Genomic DNA, 27132 nt, shown 5'->3' with positions numbered 1-27132 from the left:
ATAATAACTCTGCTTTTAGCTGGTGCTCCAGGGACTGCCTCTGGACCTCTAAAGCTTCACAAACAGCCTCCTAAAGCTTGAAGTGAATAATTGAGGTTGTGCCACTGGCACTGGGAGCTCACATCCTCCCCCACAAGAGAGCCCATCAGAAGTTTTCTGAGAGCACAGCCTGCACACAGCAAATTTCTCGGGGTCCTGGAGTGTCACTGCATCAGGGCTTTTGTGACCCACAGGTGTCTCAGCAGCTCCTGGGTTAATCTCTGGATAAACTCTGGTGGGCCAGCCCTGATTCCCGACTGTAATTTCAGTTATTCAGAATGTTCTGTTGGTCCTGCCTGATTTTACACAGGATTGAGGTGAGAGCTGAGGGCTGGACAGTGTGAAGAAGGGCTCAGTGGAAGCCAGCCCTTCCCAGGACCAGGACAAAAGCCACCACCTCCCATCTGTGCTGTGGCAGAGTCACAAAATGATCAGATGGTTTGCAAAAAAAGGAACTTTTTTTTTTTTTTTTTGTGCTCCACACAAGAGCTGCTGTCAGTCGAGGAAACACTGCTTAGGAATTGTTAAACCATTCACTTCCTCCCTTCCAGTGATAATTTAAAAAAAAAAAAAAAAATCACTGAAGAGATCCCTTGGAAAGTACGAGGCAACCTCTTAGCAAAATGCAAATATTTTCTGTGCCTCATAGGCAGGAGGCTAAACCATCTCCACTAGGCTGGGGTTTGCTGTCAGTTCTGTCCCTTGCATATCCCTTCACCCTTTCCTTTCCCTTGCTGGCAGCCAGCACCTCTGACAGCCTCGGAAATGCTTTGATGAAGTGCTGTGGCAGGGAGGTCAGGCAGTCAGGAGGAATCAGGGCCATGCTTGGTGATGTGTGATCTCACCTTCACAATTCCTGATGCCCCCGGGGGCACAGGGGCTGCCAGGGACCCCACAGGAATGAGAACCCTCTTTGCACCAAGCCCTCGTCACTAATTGCAGTGCAGGGCTGTCAGATTTCCTCATCTGAGCCACCAGTTGGAAGAGACACTGAGAAAAAAAAAACATCTCAAAAACCAGGGTAGAGCGTTGGATGAAAAGGTTTGGACAAGGGCTGGGATTTGGGAGCCATCCTCCTGCATTTAGGGAGACCTCCAGTCATTACAGAGCTCCAAAGCTTCATTTTTACTCCCTCCCTCCTCAGCTGATTATTCATTTTATTATTGCAGCCGCTCAGACAGCTTGTGACAGAGCAACTTGGTATCAGGAAGAAATCAGAATTGATTAAATTAGCACATTACAGGTTTAATTTAGACATCAACAAGATTCAGACCTTGGAGAAAACCAGAATATCCTACTTTTAATTCTCAGTTTCACCCTTTTTTGGGGTGCCTTTTCAGAAACATTCCTTGTTTTCAGGTGAAAAAAAATTACATTTTTTGCAACTGAGATCTAATTAAAAAATATGAGGCTGATCAACAAAGCTGAAATGTTTCCAGGAAGACTTTTTTTTTTTTTTTTTTTTTTTTTTCTTCCTCCTGGGAGCATCAGTTTGCTCCTGATGCAGGATGAAAGCATCTTGCTGAGGGCACGGCAAGTGAATTACTGCAGGGTGAGCTGAGTTAAGAGCTTGGAGAAAGTTCCCTCTCCATTGTGGTTTCCTGCTCTTCTCCTGTGGTGAGTGCACGGTCGTTTTCCTGCTGAAACAGGATTACTCCATCCCACATTTTCTCCAGGGTTCTGCCCTGTCAAAGCGTGCAAACTTTCCCAGGGGCTGCTGACACAGTGTAAATTCCCATCCTCTCCTGCCCTGGAGCACTTAATTTGTGTGTCCCCGATTTTTTGTTGGATTCCCCACCAAAAAGAAATTTAAAAAAGGGGAATTTCAGCTCCAGTGCTGCTGTGGATGTTCATGGCTGTCACAGAGCCTCAGGTTTTTTTTGGTCCAGCCACCTGCTCAAGCAGTGTCACCTGGAGTTGGCTGCCCCAGAGCTGTTCCCAGGTGGCTTTTGAATGAAATCTCCAAGGATGGAGATTTCACAAGTGTTCTGCTCATCCTTTGGCAGGGAAAAAAGTGTTTTCTTCCTGACTTCACAGTCAAACCCGAAAAAATAAAAGAATCATTGAATGGTTTGGGTTGGAAGGGACCTTCAGGGTCATCTTATTCCAACCCCTTGCCATGGCAGGGACACCTTCCACTATCCCAGATTGTTCCAAGCCCCATCCTACCTGGCCTTGGACACTTCCAGGGCATCAACCAAGAGGTCTCAAATGAGAGCTCCCAGTTTGAGAAGGCACCAGGCAGTTCAGGAGCCCAAATTCCATGTCTGGTCAGTGCAGAAGGGAGATGTCCTTCTCAGGGTAGGTGGTGTGAGGGAGAAGGAACAAGCTGGTTTTCAGAAGAGGCGTCACACGCCTCACATTCAGCTTATTCCGTAAGAAATTCCACTCAGGGAATGCTGTGAATTCCCACCTTGCTGCTGTGTTGTTAAATTTCTCCATGGAGGCAATCTCAAAGGGAGGGAAGAAATGTCCTGCACCCCTGACAGACACAGAGGTCAACGAGCAGAGGAAAATTTCCACTCCTCTTTCCACTCTTTCTCCCATGTAAGGAGGACAAGAGCATCATCTTGCCAGCAAAATGCTGCAGCTGCTTCCAGGACCTGGTCTGAAACAGAGCACTCTCCTTAATTTTGCATGAATTCCCCTGTCAAATGTCATCCTGCGGCCAGGTCCCCAGGCAGAGGAGCCTTTATGCAAGTTCAGGAGAAATGGGAAGCAAAACCTGATTTAAAGTCTGAGTTGTATTTTGTTGGGGTTTTTTTTCTTTTATTTTTTGCCATGGGGTGTCACCTCCCAGGCTGAACTCTGCAGGCAGAGGGAAGAAGCCAACATGTGCCTGTTGGGGACATTTGCCACTGGGTGACTTTCTCTTCTCTCTTCATTTTCCAGCTGCTGGCTGTCATTAGAGGGAGGACTCCTCTATGCCTTCGTGGGACCGGCGGCCGCTGTCGTTTTGGTATTTAAGCTTGTCTGAAAGACTTTTTTTTTTTCCTCCTCTATATCTTACTTCCTTGTTCTTTCAAACCAAGAATGCCCCTCTTTCTTTCCACTTGTGTTTTGAAGAGCTTCTTCCTTCAGGAATAACAAGCAAAGCTAACAATTTGGGATGGGGTTGATGCTGAAATATAACGTGCCTCAGATCTCAGCCTTCCGCCTCTGTCCTCGCTGGAGCCTCCTAGCATCTGATTCATGCTTTGCCTTGGTTTTGCTCTGTCTGGATGGAAGTGCAGGATGATGGTGGAAAACTCTGACGCTGACTCCTTCAGAAAATGCTGTTCCTGGTGGTTTTCAGACCAAGCTGTGCCCTCACAGCCAGCTTTTATTCCTGGTCCATCCCAGGCCAGTGCATGTGTGCAGATCTCCTTGTTTGCAGGTGAAATTGAAATCTTCAAATCAGTGCTGAGGGGGGTCCCTAAGGACTCTAAAAATGTCACGTTTGCTTTGAATCCAAAGAGATGGCTGGGTTAAAGTGGGCATTCCTAACCTCCAGCTCCTGCATGGGGAGTTTGTTCTTCTGTCCCATCACCCCTGGCTCCAACACAGCCCCAACACCAACCCCAGCCAGTTAGTATTTAAGGTGTCACTCAGGAGGTGACATTCTTTCCCTGCTGCTGAAGCCTCAGTGGCCATGAGAAACCTCAGGGCTGAAAGAATCTGAGAACTGCTGCTCCTCCAGGAAATCCCCCCTGCAGCAATTTCCGATGGGTTTAAAGCCACATTTTGAGCCCCCACATCTTTCTGCAGTTTCTCTCCAGCTCCCTGTTCTATCCAGTGGAGGAGCAGCTCCTCGAGAGCCCTGGAGAGTCCCCCTGGAATGGGCTTGTTGACACTCCCAGTTCCTTTTTTCAGTTCAGGCTTTTGTTTCATGCAGTGCCTGGGGGATGAAATGCCCCGCAGCAGGAGCTTACAGGAGAATAACTCCACAAAAGCTGGGGCTGCCTCTATTCTCAGCGCTGTCACTGCACATCAAACCACCTTGGTGCCACCGTTTCATCACGGTGACAAAGAGAAAAGCCAGCAGCCAGCCCTCCTCTGCAAGAAATCAAAAGTGGTACGAGTTGAGGGCTTTCATGTGGGGTTGTGACACAGTGATTCGGAGGGAGGAAGCTTTGGTAGTGCCCAAAGTCACTCTGCTGCCTCAAACCGCCTGGCTTTTGTTGGGCCAACAGCAAGGGAAGTGATCTTTCTCTTTTTCCTTCACAACTTTTGAAGTGTGAGGAAAACGCTGGAGCTTGCTTCCATTTTGGCAGCTCAGTTTTCCCTCACCGTCAAGCTGAGGAAGTGAGGTATCCTCACAGAGGGGTCAGCACAGGAATGCTGATATTTGGGAGTGGTGAATCATCTCCGGGGGTGTCTGGCACTGATCAGCACCAAGAGAGAGGCCACACACCTCGTTTAGACTCCCTGACTCATTCCTGGCCCAAGTGACAAATGAATATTGCCCTGGTAAAGACACCAAAGAGCTTGGGGAAGGAGGAGGAGAAACACGGAAAGCCTTTTTGTAAATGGGAACCTGCAAACAGATGAGCGCAAAAAGTTGATAATACTCTGAAGGTGGTTGGCCTGCAGCTTCAGCAGTGTTCATAACTCACAGTCAAGCCACTGACACTGAACAGCTGCAGGTTTTAAGGATAAAGGTTTGACCTTTACTCTTAAAAATCCTGATCTACCTTAAACACAGGGCTGCTGGAAGCAGTTTTGCTCGCCCAGCTCACGTGGAGCAGCCTGGTGATGGTTGTGTGCAGGCTGAAAGGCAGGGGGAGGCTCGTGGAATGAAGTGAGGACAGGGTCACCAGTGGGCAGGGAGTGGTTATCTCCAGGAATCTCTGACTTGAGGCTTTGCTTCTGGATCTTATCTCAGAGGTAAAGAAGTAAAGCTGCTCTACCTGTTGTTGGAAGAATATCCATGTTGTATCCCTGACTTAGGAAAGAAGTGGAGCATCAGAGCAGGATGTTGGTCGTGGTGATCAGTGTACTGGATTGATTGGTTGATTGATTGATTGATTGATTGATTGATTAAATCCAGTGCAGAACTGCCCTTTGTTGTCTCCCCTGCTCCTTAGGAATGAGGATGCCCTAAGAGAGATCCAGCCACACTTCAACCCCACCTTTCCTCCTGCCTGGCTGCACCTTAAGGAAAAACCTTTCTTGCACCCACCAGCCTCCTCCACAGTGAAGGATCAGTGATTCCAAAGAGCTCCCTCTCTTTCCAGGCTCATAACCAGGCTTTGATTTCCTGCTGATCCTTGGCTGTGTCACTGACCTGCCAGTGTTGTTTCTCTCAGTCAATGCCCTGGTGAACTCTAGAAATGGTCTCAGCTGTCCACTAACACAGCAGCTGATGCAAACAAAAATAACCTCAGCTTATGAGATTCTCCATGGATTCTCAGCTGTGGGCTCCACATCAGTGAGAGCAGCAGAGAGATTGATCATCGTTTTGAGGATGATTTAGGCAATTAGGCAGAGGTCTGGTCCCTTCCTCTGGGTCAGGTGACTCTTAGGATCTCTTAAACTCCTGAACATGTAAAATCACATGAATTTATCTCTGAATTTGGCCTTAAAACCTTTCCCTGCAAGCCCCACATGCAAAACAGCATCGACCACAAGTTTCTGCCACCAGCAGCTGTCCCACTGACAGCAGAACCAGGAGAATGTCACCTTTTTCCACCATCAGTGCCGTACCTGCACTCAGGGGTGTTGCTGAGGTTCTGGTGGGGTTTGTAAAGCAGATGCAGCTGGCAGCAGCGGGTGCAGTTGGAAAGGCACAGGGAGGAGTTTGGGGTCACTGCAGGATCTCAGCTCTATATTCCACTGTGGATTTTTTTGTGCCTGATGGACACAGACATCCCTGCTCTCACCCTGAGGAAAACGGACTGCATGGGATTGTACTGCCCACTGATTTTTTGGGGAATTCTCCGTGCTGTGCCATCTGCAGTATCTCCCAAGACATCCCGCCAGAGCAGATGATGTTTCTACTTGCTCCAGTGCCCCTCCACCTCTTATTTTGAGGACAGCAGTGTTGTTCCACTGGGAAAGAACTGTGAAACGTTGTCTGCATTCTCTTAATGCTGCTGCTGGGGCAGCACTGACTCCAGAAGGTGTTTTGGGAAGCAGCCAATGTCAACCCACTGCTCTTCTCTGTGCCGGCCACTCTCTGTTTGGATTAGCCCAAAAAATTGTTGTTGTGCCTGGAGTTTGCCTTGCTGGACCTCAAGCAATGCTGGGGTTCAGACAGCCCTGCAGCAATCAGAGAAATTCCTAGTCTCTCCTGCTTCATGGAGACCTGGCTGAGGGTTGGACTTGCTGATCTTTTCCAATCTTATTGATTCTCCAACCTCCTTGACCTGCTGCCAGCTGCATTCTGCTGTCCTGAGCTCGCTGCTGCATGGCATGGGGAGGTGGGACACGGGGGGACAGGGGACACGAGGGGTGGTGGCCTGCAGAGGTGTGACCTGGCTTTGGGAGAAACCCTTCTGTGTTACCTGACCCACTTGAGAACAAAACTTGTGTGTTGTTTCTCTTTTGACAGGTGAACATGGTTATTGGCATTCTGGTTTTTAACAAACTTGTATCCAAAGATGGAATAACAGATAAGAAACTGAAGGAACGGGCAGGGTATGCCTTATCAATACATCTAAGTAAAGAGTGAAAATAAAAAAACAAAAACACCCAAGGCTGTGATCAATAACCAGGCAGGGGATGCAAAAAGATATTGGAGATGCAAACAAAAAGCACTAACATTTAAACAAAATGGATGAGAAAACCACTTGATTTAATGTCTTTGCCCTGTCATTCAGTGCAGCAGGACACAAAAATCCAAGAAGCAGCCCCGTAGGCTGGAGGAAGGATAAAAGTTCATCTCTTTGTTAAAACGGCTTCGGCCCAGGCTGATGGATCCTCCCAGAAAGGAGGGAGAGCAAAGTGGCTCTTGTCACAGGCAAGACAGACAGAGAGAGACCCAGCACTGCTGAGTGTGGCACGTGGCAAGAGCTGGGAGACAGAGGGGTTGTGTCTGAAGGCTGGCAGGTGTCTCAGGGACAGCAGAGGTGTGTGATGGAAGGGAATTGGTTCTGGAGGTCTGGCAGGGAGCAGATCAGCAGATGGATGCAGGAGGAGAGGTGAGCTAAGAACCTCTGCTGCGAGGAAAAAAATTCTGCTGCCACCTGAGGTTCTCTATCTTCTCCACAGCCTCCATTCCTGGATCCGGAGGATTTGTGTTAGCTGGTTTCCTCTGGAGTACAAATTCAAGATTTGACTCCACGTTTATCCCCACCCTGGTGTCTCCCAGGGATTTGGCTGGGGCAGCAGCTCCTGGGCAGGGCTCTCTCTTGGGTTACTCCCAAACTTTTGGCAGTGGCTGTTTTGCCATGGCCAACACCCCCAGCAGGACAAGAGCCCCTCTCCTTTCCATTTCTAGGAACGAGCCTGCAGCCTGCTCAGATTTTATCCTTGAGCTGTGCTCTGCTCTGAGCAGGGGACAGAAATGTCAGGCTGACACTCTGAGTCTCATCAGATGCCCAGGTCAGCCTGGCTGATGTGTGTTATTTTCCCCTGCCTTTCTTGGCTTGTTGTTGCAGTCAGAGCAGCTCTGTCCTTACCTGCTGCTGGGAGATGCAGGGATCTCGGCTCCCAGTTGTCCACAGCAGGAATTTGATTTATCTCTGTGGGTAAAAGCTGTGTTCTGGAAGGGAGAAGTTGTTTACAAAGAAATGAGGAGAGCAAGAGTTGTTCTGGTTCCTCTGCATGGAGGCAGAGTTGGAAACCTTTGGAGGCTGGTGGAGAAAGCACAGGGTACATGGATATATCCTGTCTGTAAAAATGGAGGGAGAAAGGGTCTCCACTGAGCCTCAGAGGGCAGGGGTGGATAATATGGATGAGGTTCAATATTCCTGGCACTGCGCTATGAAGTAGTTGTGTGGAAATGGTTTTTAATTGAATGGTGGAGGCAAAACACAGGGTAAAGGCAAATTCTTATCCAGCACCTCAAATCCTCTGTTCAGTTTTGTGTCCCTCACTCCAAGAAAGATCTTGAGAGTCTGGAACTTGTCCAGAGAGAGAACAGAGCTGGGGAAGGGTCTGGAGCACCAGGAGCAGCTGAGAGAGCTGGGGAGGCTCAGCCTGGAGAAAAGGAGGCTCAGGTGAGACCTCATCGCTCCCTACAGCTCCCTTAAAGAGTGGTGTGCTGAGGTGAGGGCCAGAATCGGCTCCCACATAACAAGTGACAGGACAAAGGGAAATGGCCTCAAGCTGCACCAGGGGAGGTCCAGGTTGGATATTTGGAAAAAAATCACCCCTGAAAGGATGACCAGACTTTGGAACAGGCTGCCTGGGGAAGTGGTGGGGTCACCATGCCTGGAAGTGCTCCAAAAATGAGTGGACCTGGAAGTTTGTGGTACGGTTTAGTGGCCATGGAAGGGTTTGGTCAAAGGTTGGACTTCATCTTGGAGGTCTTTTCCAACCTTAATGATTTTGTAAGAAATGTAGGGACGTGTTTAGGCTCATGGTTTGTCAGCAGTGTTAGCATGTCCAAGCTTTGGTGTCCCTGGGTGCAGCGAAGGGGAATTTTGGTGCCTGAGCAGTGCCATGGACATAAAACACAAGGAGATTTGGATGATCAGAGGTATCAGCTACTGCTGGGTTGAGAAACATGCGAAGAAGTGACCTTGGTGCAGCTGCTAACAAGAAACTGCTTCATTCTGGGTGATGCCTTCTTGACAAAGAGAAAACTCAAGAGAAACCCGGGCTGCCAGGCAGGGTCTGGAGCAGGGTAATTGCACTTGAAAGTCAGCACTGCAATAAATGGTTTATTGGATTAGCAAAGCAGCGAGTTGCTGCCTCTCAGTCCCTCCCACTCTAATCCAAACTGCACATGGTGTGACCTTACTTAATGCACAGCAGCTGGTTATTGATCACACTCAGAGTTGGGCTTTAAAAACAAAACCTGCGAGGCAACAAAACAAACAAAAAAAAGCAACAAAAAAGTCATTTTTCTGATGTTCCTTGTTTTTTTCTTTCTTTTCTCTTTTTTCCCCCCCTTCTTTCGTGTCCGTGTGTGTGTGTGCAGCACTTTAAAGCCTTCTCTGTGCTCAATGGTTTTGTTCTCCCTTCCCCAAGTGCCCCTGATGAGAGTGTGGGAGCACTTTTGAGAGCCCTGGTGCCCCTTTCCCTTTAGTTCTCTGCTTCTGGCCTGGGCTTGGGAACCGTGTTGGAAGGGAGATTTGAAGAAAATCAGGACGAGTAACGGCCTTGGAGATGTTTGGGCCTGAGGAGATGGTCTAAAGAAATGTTGTGTTTCCTTTAGCAGAGGCAAGAAGTATGGTTCAGTGTTGCAAAAACAATTTTCAAAAAAGGGTGAAAATAAAATCCCCAAAAATAGGAAGAAAATGACCTGTTGGATATAAAGAGGAGCCCAGCACACGCTCCACAGATTGGTTGTCACAAATTCATCAGTGCCAGCAGTTCTCATGAAATAATACCTGAGGCACAAGAATTCTGCCCTGTACTTAGCAGTGGAAATAGCTGTGGTGATTGTTGTCACATCTGTCAGAAAATTCAGATTTTCTTATGGCAGTGGTTTTACAGGTGGATCACAAAACCAGACTGTAGAGAAGGGGGTGTGAATACCTGGAGAGCTGGAGAAAGGCCACAGCTGCCCCAAAACCTGTCTGGGAATGGAGAAAACCATCCCAGCAAAACAGTCTCCGTTGGTGGCCAACTCCACCACCAGTGTTTGAGCTCTCTTGAAGGGATTGCTACCAAAAAATGAATGTTTTTAATGTCAGGAACCTTTAAAATGGATTTTAAATGTATCCAGCCAGCGTTTATTCCAGAAGCATTTGTGTGCTCACACAGGCAGAGAGGGAGAATGAGACCATAAGGGATAGTCACCTGGGCTAATTTTGAGTTTAATCTCTCTGGGCTTCCTCTGCCACTCCTGGGGGAGAGACAGGAGCCTTGCCCCCCTTAGAGGAACTCTTACCTCTGTTGATCACAAAAACCACCCAAGAAGAGTTTGCCCCAAAACCTTGTGTGAAATCATCTCTGTGCAGGTGTCCTGATGGGGTGGAGCAGAGCTGGGTTGTCAGAACACAGAGGGGAGAGAGTGATTAGGAAGGTAATAACTCCACGAAGGAAGGGATTGGGATTGCCCTTCCCCTGGGAATGGCTCCTGTTGGAAGCTCCTGCTCTTCGGGCTGGGGATGGTGGAAAGCACTGCTCAATAAAAGGTAGCAAAGTCCAGGCTCCAGTGAACACACCAGATGAGCCCATGAGCTGCATGTGGACGTTTAGGAAGCAGAAAAAAGCTAATTTAAATGAAGGCATTATTCACTGCGATTATTTAATTAGCTACCCTTTCATATGCACAGGCGCCAATCTAAACCTGCTACGGAAATTCAGTATATTAACAGCCTCATGCCTCCAACCAGAACGAATTAGGAGATAAATGTACCCACATTTGTGCCCACTGCTTGCAACTCTCTGCATAAACACACCCAACAGCAGCTACAGTTGTGTGTTTACAGTGGTCTTTTGGCCACTTCTCTGTGATTCAGTGTCATTCATGTTTTTTCTGGTACAGTTTCCCATCAAATTCCTCAAGTCAATCTACCTTTTTTCTTTTTGCTGCCTATCTCTGCCTCTCTCTGTCTCTCTGCTTATCTGTTCTTTGTGGTTTATAGATTTGGGGATAAGCTGTCGTTTTTGGTTTTTTTGTTTTGTTTTGTTTTGTTTTTTTTTCTTTTAAGGGTCGTGCACCTAATGCCTCTCCAGACCCACTTTATCTTTGGTTCAGCCATTGCCCTCACAGGATTTGCACCATCCTTCCTGAAAGATATTTATTTGTGGACACAGGAGCTAATTTTCTCTGTGTCTGAAAGCTTCTGTGGGATGCCTTAGTCATTATTCTAGACGGGAATGATGACTTATGTCACTGTAATTAATGAAAAAGACCAATCAATAGCCACTTGAAAGGGGGCCACTGGGCCCACTGCTGCTGCTGTGTTGGTGCTCATCAGGATGTCTTTTTTGCAGTGAGACTGAAAAGAGAGCCCCCAAAGCTAAGAAATGCACTGTGGAGGTGCCTGATCTCTCTCCCAGGCAGGGCAGGGCTGTAAAACCCCTCCTGGTTGGGGCAAACCTCCCTTACATCCCCACCACGCCCCAGGGACGACAGTCCCACTGTCCTCTGGCAGGGATTTCATGTCTTCTCTGATGCCTGGCACAGCAGGAAGGTCTGGGGGATGTTTTGTAGACTCCTTCCCGTTCTCCAGGCCAGACCTGATGTGGGTGTGGATCTGTGCAGATCAGGGAGAGCGCACAACCAGTAAATTCTGGGAAGAAACGGGGCCAGTGCCAAGCTAATGTGGCTTCTTGGGCTTCTGAAGAGGAGCTGAATGGGGGGGATCCCACACATCAACTGCCAAAAATCCCAAGGATGTGCTTTAGCAGATCCCCTCATGCCAGCAGCCCTCAATGGGCTGTTTCTGTGGTTGATCCCATCTAGAAGAAGCAGGAGCAGCAGGTGAGAATAATTCTCAGGGTTCATCCCGCAGATGTTTTCAGCTCCAGAACAGGATGTGAGAGAAGGAATGTCTCTGAAGCAGTCAGCCAGTCGGGTTCCTTTCAGGACAGGGTGGGGGCCTGAGGAAACACCCAAGCTCAGGATTAACTTCAGGGCATAAAAGTCCCATCCTTCATCAGGGATGGAGCAACCAAAGAGTGGGCTCTGTCCTGGTCTCACCAGCTCCCAGTCAGAGAAAATAAGTGACTTATCCCTTGCATTGCTTTAGGACAGAAGATAAGCAGGCACAGCCCCCACAGCCCTACTTCTTGCCTTCTACTGCACCACCCTGCCACCTTTTTTGTTTTTGGAGCAAAAAGGCCAGGAGGGAAAGGAGCAATTTCTCAAAAACAAACAAACAAACAAAAAAACAAACAAACAAAAAAACAAACAACAAAACCAAACGAAAATAAGGAGGTGGAGACTGGGAGAGCAGTACTGGTTTCTCTTCCGTGGGTGCCAGAGAGAGACACCCTGAATCTGGCAAGACTTTCACCAACACAGTTCCACCCTCTCCAGCAGCACCAACAAGTCTCTGAGTTGTCCATTTCCCCCACCCCGTTCCCCGCATCTGGAGTGGTGCAGATGAGAGAGTTTTAATTCCTGCCTGTCTTTTCATTTCTCTTCCCAAGCTGGATATGGTTGGTTGGTTCCCTTTTCTCCTCCCTTTCTTTTTTGGCTTCTCTTTCCCTTTCCTTTCAACGTTTGTGCTCATGAGCGAAGTGTTTTGTTTTGTTTCAGTCTTTTGGTTTTAATTGCAGTCAGATGGCAGTGCCCCTTTACGGCATGACGCTCAAATGTTCCAAGTGTGGAGTAGTTTCTTCTGCTGAAGTTTCGGCCACAGCCACCAGTAACGCCATGTTAGTTCCTCTAATTTCAACTTCTTTTCTTTCTTTCTTTCTTTCTTTCTTTCTTTCTTTCTTTCTTTCTTTCTTTACACTTGCTTTTTTTTTTCTCTCCTTTTTTTTTTTTTTTTTTGGTTTCTTCTCTTTTCATTTAGATTTTTTGCTTTTCAGTCCCTTTTTTTATTTCCCTCTTCCATTTCCCTGCACTCACCAGCCCATGTTTGTTTTCTCTCCCCATGTCCCTGCCCACCTCCCCAACATCCCCCAGCTCTCCCCAACCTCATTCTGTGGGCCATGAGTAGAGCAGGGCTCCTGCAGCACCCCTGGAGCTGATGGGCTGGACCCTGAAAAGCGCTTTTTGACATGCCTAGATTTATGATTTAAGCATGTGAACAGCCCATGGAAGACAAAGGGACTCTGCTTTGGTTGCAAGCCGTGTTTAATTTGTTTAATGCCCCATTCTTGGAGTTGCAGACCTAAAGCTTTCATTCCCAGTTATTCTGGTGGTTAGACAGGGACTCCAAAATCCAGCTTTGTCAAGTACTTGAGCACCTGCTTGAGTGTTTTCTTCCAGAGGCTGCAGAGCACTGAGTGTGTTTTAAGTGAGTTGGTGAATCACTTCTAAGTGGGTTTTTTTTTTCTCCTCCTATGAAATGCTGAAGTTAAGTTTAATACCTCGTAGGCCTGCAGGTCTGATTTGATAAGTGTTGACTGCCTCTTTTGGACCCCTGAAAGCACTTGGAATTAATTCTCAAAATCTTAAAGCGTTTCATAGCTCTGAGTTACAAAAGTCAAATGCTGTTAAATCTCTTCTTAGATGCCGCTAGAGTTAGCTTTAAAAAAAAAAAAAAAGAAAATAAAAAAATAATGCCAGGGCTTTGTTCTGCTGGAGAAATTGTTGCTATTTATGTGGTTGGCTTTTTTCCCAAAGGTTAAGGTTGGAGGGAGAGCGATGAGGGAAGGTTTGTCTTTCTTCCGTCCCTTTTGGAAATTTTATTATCTGTATCACATCCAAGTGCTGCTGCACTTTGGTTTTGATGTCTAAATTCGTACATGCAAAACGTGTGAGGAAAACAGTCTCAGATCATTTGCAGTTTGAAAATTCCTACCTTTAATTAATCTAAACTAAAAGAGGCGGCCGAGTGCCAGATCTCAACATGTAGAAAGATAAAAGAAAATCAACTCAAGAGCACCTGGAAGGTGTCCCTGCTCGTGGCAGGGGGTTGGAATGAGATGTTCTTTAAGGCCTCTTCTAACCCAAACCGTTTTTATGATTCTGTGGTTTTCTCAGTGAAATGAAGAACTGAACAAAATTTGATTTATTTTTCATTGCTAAGGTCGTTTACTCACCTTTTGCAGCAGTGCCCAGCTGAGATGGTGAGATGGAACCAGTCCAGACACGTGTACCACACGTCTGGAATGAGCAGCTCGCTGCTTTTTGGATTCCTGTAACTGCAGAGCAGTGTTAAACCAGCAGAAGATTTACTATTAATAAATTAGACTCTTAAATAGGAGAGGCTTTCTGTTCATAGTAAATTAATTTTAAAAGTTAAACAGTCTCAAGTCCCTCTCCAATAGTGTCTGGCATTGGTCTGCGATAAATCACAAATTCTGATTCATCTCCAAATCAGGAGAAAAAAAAAGGGATATGAAAGCCAGATCTCCTATTCATCCTGCTTCTCTGATTTAAGTGGATTGATAGAAATTGGAGGGCTCTGGTAAGATGATTTTTTAGTGTTTCGTTTCCCAGCAGACTGGGTACTTCAGACTTCAGATGACAGTGTCCAGTATCAATTTTGTTGTTTGTCCTCAAGTGTCCCGTGCTCTTATCCTTGCAAAGGGAACACTGAGGAATACACAAAGAAGTTCACTCATTTCCCCTTGTGATCCACATCATCCTGCAGCTGAACTGCTCCTGCTTTTCCTCCTCCAAATTTCTTGTAAATGAGGTTGCCAAATGGCAAAACTCTGATTATGCTTCGTGCCACTGACACCCTTCTGCTGGTGTGACTTCGTGCCACTGTCTCCCTCCTCCCAGACCTTGCAGCAGCTTTGCTGTTCAGTTTTGGAGTCCTGAAATGTGCATTAAATGCCATGAGGATTCCTGGCTCCTCCCTGTCCTGGAATGAGCCACGATATTTTTTAGTGCAGAGCACATCAAGGGTGTTCCTGCCTTGTTCCTGCTGGGGCTGCTCCCGTAGGTTCCACAGGTTTATTTCTGGGATAGCATGGAGTGAGAAGTAAATCCTTTAGACCGTTTTTCTTGGCTTTTGGAAATCTTTGTGGCGAGTTCTGTGGTCAGAGAAGGGGATGTGTAAAGGAGGGAAAGCAGAGTGAAGTGATGGGAGAGAAAAGTGACAGAAGTGGAAAAATAAGTACTGAAAATTGTGCAATTTCTTGACCTGGGGAATGAAAAATGGAAATCCTTGGATGTCTGTGACCTGTTAGGCGTTAGCTGGACTTGACAGGCGTGGGTTAAATAAATCCTTCCCTTTAGGCTGTGCTGAAGAAGATCCTGAGCAGGTTTTGCCATTGAATGACCTCTGTTCCCACATTTCCTCCCGTTTATTGCTGCCTGTAGGGCACCCTCAGCCTGCAAAACATCACCTTGAAATTAGTCTTCGCTACCTGCGAAAATTATTTTAGCTGAGATAGAAAAGGTATCTCAGGGGCTTGGCTTGGCATTTTCTTGGTACTTGCTGTGAATGAGGGAATCCACTGGAGATACCAGGGAGTGCCGAGGGATGGATGGATGGATGGATGGATGGATGGATGGATGGATGGATGGATGGATGGACATTGATGTCCCATCCCTGAAAATGTCCAAGGCCAGGCTGGACAGAGCTCTGAGCAACCTGGTCTAGTGGAAGGTGTCCCTGCCCATGGCAAGGGGTTGAAACTAAATGATTTTTAAGGTCCCTTCCAACCCAAACCATTCCAAGATTTCATGAATTCATGCCAAGCAGCTCATTGGAGATCTGGGCTCTCAGGCTGTGACCAGCGGGAAGAGATTGGCCCAAGACTAAAACCCTGTGTTTTTCCAGGCACCCCACCCAAGAGCCAACATCAGGGGTTCCTTGTGACCCTTATCATCATCATTCCTCTTAAATCCTTAGGAATTCGCATGTCAAATCTCCCATCTAAGAGTTTTGCCCTTTTTCTTGGCTCAATATCCTTCTAGGGAGTCCTGGATGTCAAATTTTCTGCCTGTATTATAATTCCAGGATTAATGTGAGTCAGTGCTTCCATGTATGGCTGGTCTAGGAAGGAGACTCTTCCTCAGGAGAGTGTTGTCCTCATGGTTCAAGGAATTTGAAATCCTGTCCTTACCTGAGGATAATTCCTGGATCCTGCAAGTTCTAATTGGACTCTCAGAGAACACCTTTCTTAATTAAAGGTGAATAATGAAGCAGTCTGGTCACAAGAATGGTTTGGGTTGGGAGGAACACTAAAGTTCATCTCATTCCAAAGCCCCCACTGTGAACACTTTCCACCAAACCAGGTTGCTCAGGGAAATTTAGAGGCATTTGATTTCATGTACCCCTAATTTTGTTATTTATATTCCAGCTACTGGGAGTAGAATCGTGTTTTAGGGGAAAATAGAATTCACAGCAGGTGTTTCTTTTTTGTCTGTGTATGGGAAGAGCAGGCAGGGTTTCCCCTCTCTTCTAGTTACAGGTTTCCTATCTTGGTTATATGGGCACTGAGTTAGAGATTTGCTCTGAAAGTGCCCCTAAAATCAGGACAATGCTCTTGCTTTTGGCAGGAACAGTTTTCAAATGTTTAACAAGTGTTTAAAGCCAGGGTGGATGGAGCTGTGAGCAGCCTGGTCTAGTGAAAAGTGTCCCTGCTCATGGCAGTGGGTTGGGATTAGATGATTTTTAAGGTCCCTCCCAGCCCAAACCATCCCATGATTCTGTAATTCTGTGACTACAAGTCAGAGGAGCAGAGAAGCAAGAGAGTAAATAAAGCACGTCCCTGTACTCTGGTTTTCCTGCAGCAGAACTGCTGGTGTGTAAGGAGCCATCCATTATGTGTTGAGTCCAGCGACCAATTCCCTTTTCAGGGCTCCTCTCCAGGAGCTGTTTTTGAATTATGAAGTGATTTTTTTTTTCCTTTTGCTGCTTCTTTAACTTAAGTTGCTGCTGCACTGTCAGGGTTGAGTAATGAAAAGAATTGATCACTTTGCCCTTTCTAATGGCCCTTTACATCTTTATTGGCATGTCCTGTGTGTCCCCCTGCACTTGCCTTTTCTCAGGGTGCAGGACTCATCTTTCTCCGTGCAGATCTTTATCTCCAAACCCATTCTTTTTGCTCCTTCCATTGCTTTCCTCTAAGTGCAATCCATTTATTCTGCTTCTTTTGCAAAGGCAGAGACTCTCCATGCTTCCAGCTACGTAAGGGACAAAACCACAGATGGATTTTTGTCATTTTGGCCAAATCCTTGCTGCCAGGGCAGGGTCTGGTGTGTGCTTTCATAAAGCTGAGTATTTCCCGTGGTAGATCCCATGTTTTAGAGTGCATTAGGAGTGGCTGAGGGAGCTGGGGTGGTTTATCCTGGAGAAAAGGACGTCTGGGAGGAACTTATCACTCCCTGAAGGGAGGTTGGAGCCAGGTTGGGGTTGGTCTCTTCTCCTATCAAGCGACAGAATGAAAGGAGATGGCCTCAGGTTGCACCAGGGGATGTTCAGGTTCGATATTGGGGAAAATTTCTTCACTGAAAGGGTGATCAAGCATTGGCACAGGCTGTCCAGGGAAATGGTGGAATCCCCATCCCTGGAAGGATTTAAAAGCTGTGTAAATGTGGCACTTGGGGACCTGGTTTAGTGCTGGGTTCTGCAGTGCTGGGTAAAGATTTGGATTCGATCTTAGAGGTCTTTTCCCAACCTCAGATGGGATGCTGCTGTCACTTGTCCTGAGGGCTGTCATAAATGGGATAAATAAGGGGATCTGCCAGCTAATTCCTTCATCCCAAGCTTTAAAAATCATGGATTTATTGATCATGGCTAATCCATGAAAAGCCATTAGGTGGTCACAATGTCATTGTATAACAATTGATCATATCACATCTCATGATAAGTACCCCAATGTGGTATTTCTTAGGTCCTATAAGTAATTCTGGGATCTTTTAAGGATTCACTGTGCCTGCTAAAAAAAGGCACGGGTGGGAAGGTGGTAGAAGTCCCACTACGAATTCAGCTCACAGCAAGTAGAATTAAGGGCAGTCTCAGAGAAAACTCACTTGTCTTCCCGTGAGTTTTCACCTGAAATTTCAGTCTGTACCTGATTTCTTTAATGGAGCTTTTAATTTGGAGTTTAATATTTCAAAAATCTAAGCAGAGCCCTGCAAGTGAAATTAGAGTGAGTTCCATTTCCTGTGACCTGTTGCCACCTGCTGCCTGAGAATAAAGATGATGCATTTAAGAAGCAAGTAGAATTTCCATCAGTTTTGTAAGGGATGAATTCTGTTGAGAAGGCATCTGGAAGGTGAATCCCAAGGAGAGCAGAACTCTGAGCTGGTGTAAATCAGCACAACTTGGGAAAATCCTGATTTGATCCAGCTGAATATGTGGTCATCGGCTGAGCTGGAAGGGCAGATGATCTTTTCATCATCTGGTTGGAAGGGCAGAGCAAATTGACTCCAACAATTCATTCTTAAAGCAGATTTTGAAAAGAGTGGATTCAAATCTGACCATTTGCTGAAGAAAAACATAATTTACATATAATCTACCTTCTCAGCAGCATCCCTTACAACCCCAAATCCACATCTAAGTCTTGGATCCAGATTCAGATCATTGTAATTATGAGATTTTTTTTCAGGAATGGAAAACCCACCCAGATTTAGATTTTTGGTTTGGTTCAGACCTGGGTCAGATCCATTGCCAGGTTTCCAGTTGCACATTGGTGGCACTAACATCTGCAGAATGGGTGTACCAAGAATGTTCTGGAAGACCAGATAATTCCAGGAAGCAGAGTTGTCTCTTACAGACCTTTTCCAGCAGCTGTTACTGATTTTTTTTTTTTTGTTTCCCCTTGCTGCTGGAATTATTTCATCCACTCAGCCATGTTGTGTTGGCTGATGCTTGCATGGAAGACACATCTAGAGAGGTTCCTTATCAACCAAATCTTATCTTTCCATTCAGCTTTTCTGCCTCTGATTTTTTCTTCCATGCACTTGCTGCTTTAGCCAGATTTATGAAGGCACAACCACAAATGACAGCAAAGAGAGATTTCAGTGTAATGAGCCAGATTTCAGAGAATTAGAATAAATAATTTCTCTTTAGGAGTTGTTTGATTGAGGGCTGCCTAGTGGTTTTTTGGATATTTTTAATAATTCTTTGAAATCATAGTTCATATTGGGCATTAAAGATCAGCATTTCCCATCCAAGATAAAATTACAAGGTATCAGATTATTTCATGGCCTTTACCTAACATAAAGGTCTCATAATGCTTGTTCTAATTAAAAAGAAAAATAATTCCATTTCCCTGCTCTCTTAGGTAAATTAAATTCCTTAATAATACCATGAAGTAACAGAGTGTGAACAGGCTGTAGGAATATTTGCAAACAGGGTATCATTCTGACTATAAAATTAAACTGTCACTTCAGTGTGTGGTCATTGCAGAACTGATGTAACAATCCTTGAAAAACCCTAAATGAAGCCAGGGCATTCTATCCTGATGTCCAAACCTGTATCCAAGCTCCAGCTTTGCTCAGGTAAAACTCTCACTGAGGTCTGTGAGGGTGACCAGCAAGTAAACATTAAACCCTTGGTCATAGATCAGGAAGTGGTGAGCAAGTCCCATGTAAGTACTGCAAAACATGTTTCTTGGTATCTGTCCTGTAATTTCTTGTCTTGCCTGTATTTGTTTGTATTCGGAGGTTTTCTTGTAGCTCCACTTGTTATTCGAGGCCTTCTCTGCTTTGTTAGGTAAAAACCCACAGAGAAATTCTCCTCATATTCTTGGTGCCAAATAGATGGGATGAGCGACAGCTTAAAATCTCCCTAGTCAGCTGTTAAAGTTGTTTGGGATCTTTTTTTTTGGCTGGAGAGATGGATGCCTAAAAAGTCCTTGGGAAAAGAGCTGCTTTTCCATTTGCAGGGCCATCATTCACAGCTAAATTGGAGATTCCTGGGGCGGCATCACAGAAAACTTGTTTTGTCCGATTTTCTGTCTTGTGAATGGAGCTGTGGCTTGAATCTCAAGTTAATGTCCACACAGGAATAAACTTACAAGAATTGTCAAACGTGGAACAAAAAGCTTTTTGCTTTTTTTTTTTTTTTTTTCCCCCCCCCCCCAAAGCATCAGCTGGGGAGATCGCACAAAAAAGCTGAAAATTTTCTGACCACAGGGAAATGAGTGTCAGGTTTTAGTCCTCAGTGTGTTGGGGACCATCACCTGTAGGTTAAAGGGGAAATACAAATATTTCAGTCTGCACATCAGCTCTCTGCCTGTCCGTTTGAGTCACTCGAAAGCGTGACACGTCCCAGTGTTGGTGTCTTCCATGTGCTGTGGAAGTCCAAGTGTCTGTGACCTGAGTACCGACAGCCATCGTGACAGACCAGTCTCTGCTGCAACTGTTCCCCTCCCCTTGGCAACCTTGCAGTGATTGTATTTTGTCTCCTTCCCTTGGGAAAAGCCCTGGTGGTGGGTTAGGAGGGGGGCGGAGTGGGAAAGGGCATGGAAGGGGGAAGGAGGGATCCGCATCCTTCCTCCCCACCTCCAGTTTTATGCATGACTGCACCGTTGGGAAGTTGTCCCCCCATTTGGGTAGCGTGAGTGTGCAAAGCCTCTCCCTGCTTCCCTTGGGAGAGGGGCTCAGGAAAGGTCTCCCACAGGGAGACGTGGGCTGGAGAAATCCTCTGCAGCCCGGTAGGATCGGGAGGCTGAATTAGAACCCCACCTGGAACTGGGTGAGGTGGGGCTGAGCTCTCTGTCCCTCTCCCTTGACAGGGCATCCCTCTGGAGCTCCTGCGTGGTCCTGCCCCTGCTGGCTCTCACCTGGATGTCTGCAGTCCTGGCCATCACCGACCGGCGCTCGGCGCTTTTCCAGATCCTTTTTGCCGTCTTCGACTCCCTGGAGGGGTTTGTCATCGTCATGGTCCACTGCATCCTCAGGCGGGAGGTGAGAGGGAGGAGTCCTTACCTGTTATATAAACTAACATTTCCCATATGATCCACCTGGAAAAGTGCCCTGGTAACTTCTCTAGCTCTACAAATTCTTCCATTGGGGAGGCAAGGACCGCAAAAATGACCGTGACATTTTCGGTCACAGGGAAGGAGGGGTGGATCAGGGTGGAGCTTTTCACACAAAAAAATTGACTTTTTCACACAAATCTGGGGTGTTGCATTGTAATTTTAAGGTTCTCAAACTTGCACAGGGGGTTTTGCAGACATCTTGGTGAGATCCTTTCTTTCCCAGAAAAATAAAGAACCAAAATACACCTCCCATGTCTTCCAGACGTTTCATCCCCATGGCAGCCTGAGATGGGATTCACATGTCAGGCTTTTTGTTTACCACCGAAATCCCCATTTCCAGAGTGTTCACACCCCACCTCCAAAAATGCCACATTAAAGAAGTCACGTGTGTGATTTTCAAGAGAGGCGAGATGCACTGGGATTTGCAGGGTGAAATCTGTGCTGGCATTAACACCTTGATATCCCAGCTAGGAAGTGCAGCCAGTAATAATCAGGCAAGGAAATTGAGGAAATGCTCTTCAGCCTCCCTGTTGAGATTTAAAATGGTGAATTACATCAGGGAAGAAAAGGACGGATCTTTTATGTTTCTTTTATTCTTTTCATCCTACAGAGTGGAGAGACTATTAATAACAGAGGCAGGAAGGGGCTTTTTTTTCAATATTCATTTTATCTTCTTACAGTTCCTTTAAATTAAGTAAAACAGATTAATTTCTTATGTCAGGCCAATGAAATCAATGGAATTACACCACTGGCTTGGCTGAGACTCCTTCCACTAATTGCTTTATGAATATGAGTCTGCATTTAACTCCCATTGCAGTCACCGGGATTTTTTTTTTCTCCAATTATTTCAGTGAGTTTGGGATCAGATTTATATTACAGGATCATAATCAGACTTTTTAGACACCAATACAGTGATTAATGCGGGACCATCCACTGTAAACATACTGCAAGCTGCAAAATAAAGGACATTTTTATTCCTGACTGCATAAATCAACCAAATAGAAGTGACCTGGGCAGTGACCCAGGATTGCTGGAAAACCTCTGAGTTGCTCTTCAGTGTGTGAAATATGTAAGACATAAACCACGTGAAGGAAATGCCTGGGCGATGCTAAAGCAGGGTCCGTGCCCTTTCGATCCAACAAGAGTTGTTTTCATTTTGGATTTCAGCAGAATTTAACGTGGTTTGGTCAGTGTGACTGTGACCTTTGCCGATGTGTTCCTGCAGGTCCAGGATGCTGTGAAGTGCCGGGTTGTGGATCGTCAGGAGGAAGGGAATGGAGACTCAGGGGGGTCATTTCAGAACGGACACGCTCAGCTCATGGTAGGGAAACCTCCCACTTCATCTTTAGTAGGGGGTTTCTGGGAGTTATGAACTCATAACTGATAAGCAGAGATCACAGATCCTGAATTCTCACAATCACGGAATTTCTAGGTTGGAAGAGACCTTCAAGATCATCAAGTCCAACCCATTCCCTAACACCTCAACTAAGCCATGGCACCAAATGCCACATCCAGTCTTCGTTTAAACACATCCAGGGATGGTGACTCCACTACCTCCCTGGGAACACCATACCAGTACTTTATCACTCTTTCCATGAAAAACTTTTTCCTAATATCCAACCTGTATTTCCCTTGATGCAGCTTGAGACTGTGTCACCCTTCTTACTTCATTTAAACTTTTGCTTGAGCAAGCGCAGCACTTAAAATGGGCTTTTTCACACAAATCCGGGATGTTGCATTGTAATTTTAAGGTTCTCAAACTTGCACGCCGGGTTTTGTAGACATTTGGGTGAGATCCTTTCTTTCCCAGAAAAAATAAAGAATCAAAATACACTTCCCATGTCTTCCAGATATTTCATCCCCATCAAGCTGCTTGTCCTGGCTGGCGCTAGGAAGTAGTAGTTAAATACTTTTTTAATCACAGTCTGTTGGGTTATTATCATAAAAATGCTAAAGAGAGTTTTTTTCCTCTCAAAAGCACATTGCTTCACTGGGAATAGTTTAAGCTCTGTAAATTGTGGTCCTGTTGTGTAAGTCCTTTGCAAACAGTAAAGGAATAAGCTGTGGGGCTTTGCCCTACATCTGCTCCACTGTTATGATGTAGTTGATGCAAGAAACATTTCATTTCTGAGGTTAAGATAAAGATATTAGGAGAATCAGAGGATTTGAGCAACTTCCAAAAGCTCCTGATTAATATTAGAGCTGCAGCACAACCCAGTGATTTTTTTTTTCCAGTCACTCCTGTGAGCAGTCACTGCTGAACAGTTTCTGCCTGGGTATAAGGCCACATTTCAGACAGCGCAATCTTGGAGTCAGGGCATCAGCAGAAGTTTAATTCCACCACACCTCGGTGGTGTTTGCTAAAAGCAGGTGCCTCGTTTCTCATTTAAATGCAGAGTCTTCTCATTTTCAGACAGGCTCTCACTCTGCCTAATTGTGGGTAATTAGAGGCCCCCTTGCATGCTTGCCTTCTTCAATAATAGACACCATAATCACACCCAGTCTCAATCTTCTTTTCCATAAGTTAACACCCAGAGCTTTTTTATTCTTCCTCTGTAAGCCACGTGCCTTCAAATTATTTATGTAACCCCCTCCAGATTCTCAGCATCCTGAAAAAAAAAAAAAAAAAAAAAAAAGAAGCGGATCCTGTATTTGTCAGTCTGCTGTCACCATCCCAAGTTGCAAGGTTTTGCATCTCCATACAACTCCACATTTCCATTCATTATCAGGCACCTTGCTGAATCCTGTGTCAGCTACGAGTTTTTTGGCAACATTGCATTTCCTCCTGCACTGCTGATGGGTGTGTGGAGGAGCAGGGAGCTTACAATCACTTTCCTCACATTCCAGCACAAAAAGCTGCAGAATATGGCTGCGAGTGATGACTCCCCACTGGTATTTTTAGAGGGGCACAATATTATTTTGTTGTAAAACCACCAAAGAAGTCAAAAGCTTTTGCAGGATGGCGTTTTTGCTGTTACCTTTTTCGTTTATCTCCAAATCTGCCCAAGTGGTGAAAAGGGGATTAGCTGAGTAGAACTGTTTTCCCCCCAAAATCTTGTTGACTGGTATTAAATATAAACCTGTCTTTCATTTATTTCTCAGCAGAACTAGTGCAGGCTGTTCGGCTGCATTTTTCTGGAACTCCTATCATGAAAATGAGATTATATTTTTCTGTGTCATCCCATTTGCCCATTCAAATGTTAGCTCAGTCATATTTCTCTTCTGTTCTTTTCAGATTTGTTTGATATCCCAAAGAGTTTACTGGGAAATTAACATCAGGAAGGCTGAGATAGTTCAAAGACTCTTGGCTCTCAACCTGCTAAAATTTAAGTGTTTATCCCAGGGGGATGGGGATTTTTCCCACATTCTTCTCAGTGTTCAAATGGATTTCATTTCATCACATTAATACAATTATGTTGAGTGTCTTTCTGAAACGATACCAGAAATAATCAGTGAACTCTTCTACCTTTTGCCAGTCTGCAGCTTCCCCAATACTCCATGAAAGCTCACGGCCCGCTGTGACTCAGTTTATCCAGTTCTTTGAAATGTTATCTGCTCAAAGCTTCAGAAAAAGGATTAACTCCTCCTGGGAGAAGAAAGGAGTTCCCTTTCACTGCGCAGACCACTTGAAAAAGTTATTCAGCCTTTGTGCCTGTGGGAGCCATTGATTTTATATGTTAAGAGTTTCAGAAGCAGAGACTTGTTCCCACTTCATGTGACTTGATGGGAACACAAGAAAGCCCAGTGGGGGTGGAGCATTCCCAGCAGAATCCCCAGATCTCTTTAATGAAGGGTGGGGAATCCACTTTTAATTATGTGTGGAGTGATATATCCAAAACAGTTTGGGCCAGGAAACTGTTCCCTGTTTTCTTTAGAAGTGTTCCAGCAAGATATTTTAATCTGCAGTCCAGGAACAAGTGAATGGATGAACAGATATATCCCAGTTGAAAAGCAATGTTCCAGCTTTATCAGTGGTAAAATTCAAAAGCCAACAGGTGGAAAAACGTGGTGTGTTTTCCATGTTTGGAAATCCAAGCAAAACCTCTCTCCTCCGCTCTCCTGGCAAAGATTGTGCCCACCTCACTAATTAAAGTGGGGGTTTTGCATTTTCCAGGTTTCCCTGTCCTCCACCACCCCCTGTTGACCACATCCTCTGTGTTCTCTGTCTTTCAGACCGATTTCGAGAAGGACGTGGACATGGCTTGTAGATCAGGTGAGCACATCACAGGTGAGAATCAGCAGGTGACCTGGTTTGGGGATTGAACTAAGCCATTTTTTTTTCCCCCTTTCTGTTTCCTTTGTGTGTGTCTTGGTGCCTTGCATGTCCTCGCGTGGGGTTGCCTTTCCTTTCCTTTCAACCCTGGCCAAAAGAAAGTGACACCCCGAATTCTCCTTTTGCTTTCCCTATTTTACTGTAGCTCTTTTGGCCTTCTAACTGAGATCAGCCCTGCCTCTGAGGAATTGGTTTTTTTTGCCATGTAACAGGGTGGCAGAGAAAAGCATCAAGGAAGAAGAGATGGGATCCATCTCTTCCTACTGGGATCCTTCTTTGTTCCAGCAACCCCTGCCCAAGGGGGTCACGCCAACCTCAGGCAGCTCTGTGCTGCTCAAGAAGGGTGTCTTTGTAGAAAGTCTGGAATCTGGAGAGCCTTCCCACCACTCCACCTGGCTCCAGGCTCTTCTGTGCACCTGGAAGTGGTTGGATCTCTCCTCCTCTGCCTGCTCCTTTCTGCTGTGTGTTCATCACACAGGTTCTTTTGGGTCCTGAGGATGTGCATGAGTTGACAGCTCTTTTTCCCAACAATCCCAGGGGTGTCTGTGCTGCCTGGATTCTCCCTGGCTGCCTGTTCCTCTCTGCAGGTCTCGTTCTCTCCTGGTCCTGGCATGCCTGACCTTTTGGCTGAGGTTTTTTTTCTTACCCTTGGTAGATATTGAGGCTTTCATTTACCCTCCCAGACTTCTCCCCTCTGCCAAGCAAGAGAAATGCCAGCTTGCTTGGAAATTGCATAATTCATATCTTCCAAACCAGGATCTTCCCAAGCCAAGGACAGCACTCTCTGTGTTCATTTACCACTGTGGCAAAGCTTCTCTCTCTGTTTTTTTATTAATCTTTCTTTCCTTCCTTCTTTCCTCTTCTCTTCTTTCCTTCTCTCTTCTTCTTTCCCTGCCCTGCCTTTTTTCTTCCTCCCCTCCTCTCTCTTTCTGTAAACATCTACCTGTTCTTTTCATTTATCTTTTTCTTTATCTCATCTATCATTTATTTATCTGCTTCTAATGTATTTATCTATAATTCATCTCTTTCGTTCTGTCCCGCAATCACTTACTTATCTCTGTCCTCAGCTGTCTGTCTTGCTGTACCTGTTATTTATGTATTTCTATCTGTCAACATTTGTCCCTGTCAATGTGTTTCTGTGTATTGTCTGTCACTGTCACTATCATTTATCTGTCTAATGTCTATCTATATCTTATTTATCTTTTCCTGTCCTTCTCTCTGCCTCACTCCCTCTCCCTGTGCTTATCACAGTCACAGTATATTTATCTCACTTACCCCTATGATATCTTATTTCATGGTCTCTTTCTGTCCATTTATCTCTTTCAGGGTCTGTCCATTTTTTTTTTCCTTTCTGTTTTTCTGTCTCGCACTCTCTAATCTAATTTCTAGCTGTCAGCCTCTTCTCATTTGTCTCCCTCCTTCTCTTTTGACACCAAATATCTCAGTCCCAAAAAAATCACGTGAAAAACGTGTGTGGGGGGCCATGTCTGAGTCGAGTGGATGCTCAGGGAACATTCCCCAGGCACAGAGTCAGCTGTGAAACACTGCAGGTTCCCTCTCTAGAGGAGCCTTTCTGGATCTGCCACCACACCTCTTAATCCCAAATTGAGTTTCCCAGAGGAAGGGAAGGAGCTGATTTGTTTCATGTGATGTCAAGGCAGGAGCCCCTGGATCAACAGCTTGCCAACAGCATAAGCTTCCCCTCCTTTGCCAGCATCCAACTCTACAATTTGTATTTGTCTGCCTGGGGATTCTCCTCCTCTCATAAAGCGCTGTTATTGTGCCAAGATAAGGAGTTAATAATAAACCTCATTTCAGAGACCTTTTGGAGTGGTGCATCATCCCATGCACTCTGCTTATTGAGTAATAAAAGCCAGGAACCTGTCCAGTGGTTTCTGGCCATCATTTCTCCTGGAGACACCATCTCCCCTCTTGTGATGGATTGGAGATGTGGCTGAGACCACTCATAACCCCCTCACGTTGATCCCCCGTAGGATTTGCTCCAGGGCTCAGTGTTGAAGGCACACTCCACTCCATGCTTGGAGACTTCCAAGTGGAAACCTCTCCAAACCTATTTTCTGCGGCTGATGTGAGTGTGGAGAAGAGCCTGGATCAATAAACCTTGCTGGGACTCCCAGGGGAAGGGTTTGACTTGCTCTGATTTATCCCAGCGATTGTGGCTGCCAGAGTTTTTAGTTTTAAAAGCTTTTTAC

General features: G+C 45.8%; 1 protein-coding gene across 5 annotated transcripts in view; it reads left to right on the top strand.

The window, feature by feature from the left end:
- Positions 1-27132, top strand: part of ADGRB1 (adhesion G protein-coupled receptor B1) — a 288143-nt gene that overhangs the window by 240694 nt on the left and 20317 nt on the right. For 2 of the 5 annotated variants that reach the window (XM_066175225.1, XM_066175218.1), the window contains exons 23-27: positions 2932-2998; positions 6572-6657; positions 20401-20572; positions 21872-21967; positions 24820-24859. In XM_066175225.1, the coding sequence (XP_066031322.1) occupies positions 2932-2998; positions 6572-6657; positions 20401-20572; positions 21872-21967; positions 24820-24859 (461 nt within the window). Of the gene's footprint in view, positions 1-2931; positions 2999-6571; positions 6658-12363; positions 12463-20400; positions 20573-21871; positions 21968-24819; positions 24875-27132 lie in introns of all 5 variants that reach the window. The other 3 variants (XM_066175211.1, XM_066175202.1, XM_066175193.1) reach the window with 2 other exon arrangements.

Source organism: Chamaea fasciata, unplaced genomic scaffold, assembly GCF_029207755.1.
Source record: "Chamaea fasciata isolate MVZ Bird 193981 ecotype frontalis unplaced genomic scaffold, bChaFas1.0.hap1 SCAF_1, whole genome shotgun sequence".
Taxonomy (NCBI): domain Eukaryota; kingdom Metazoa; phylum Chordata; class Aves; order Passeriformes; family Sylviidae; genus Chamaea; species Chamaea fasciata.
Note: the sequence above shows the minus strand (reverse complement) of the source record. Positions and strands in the feature narration are given on the sequence as shown.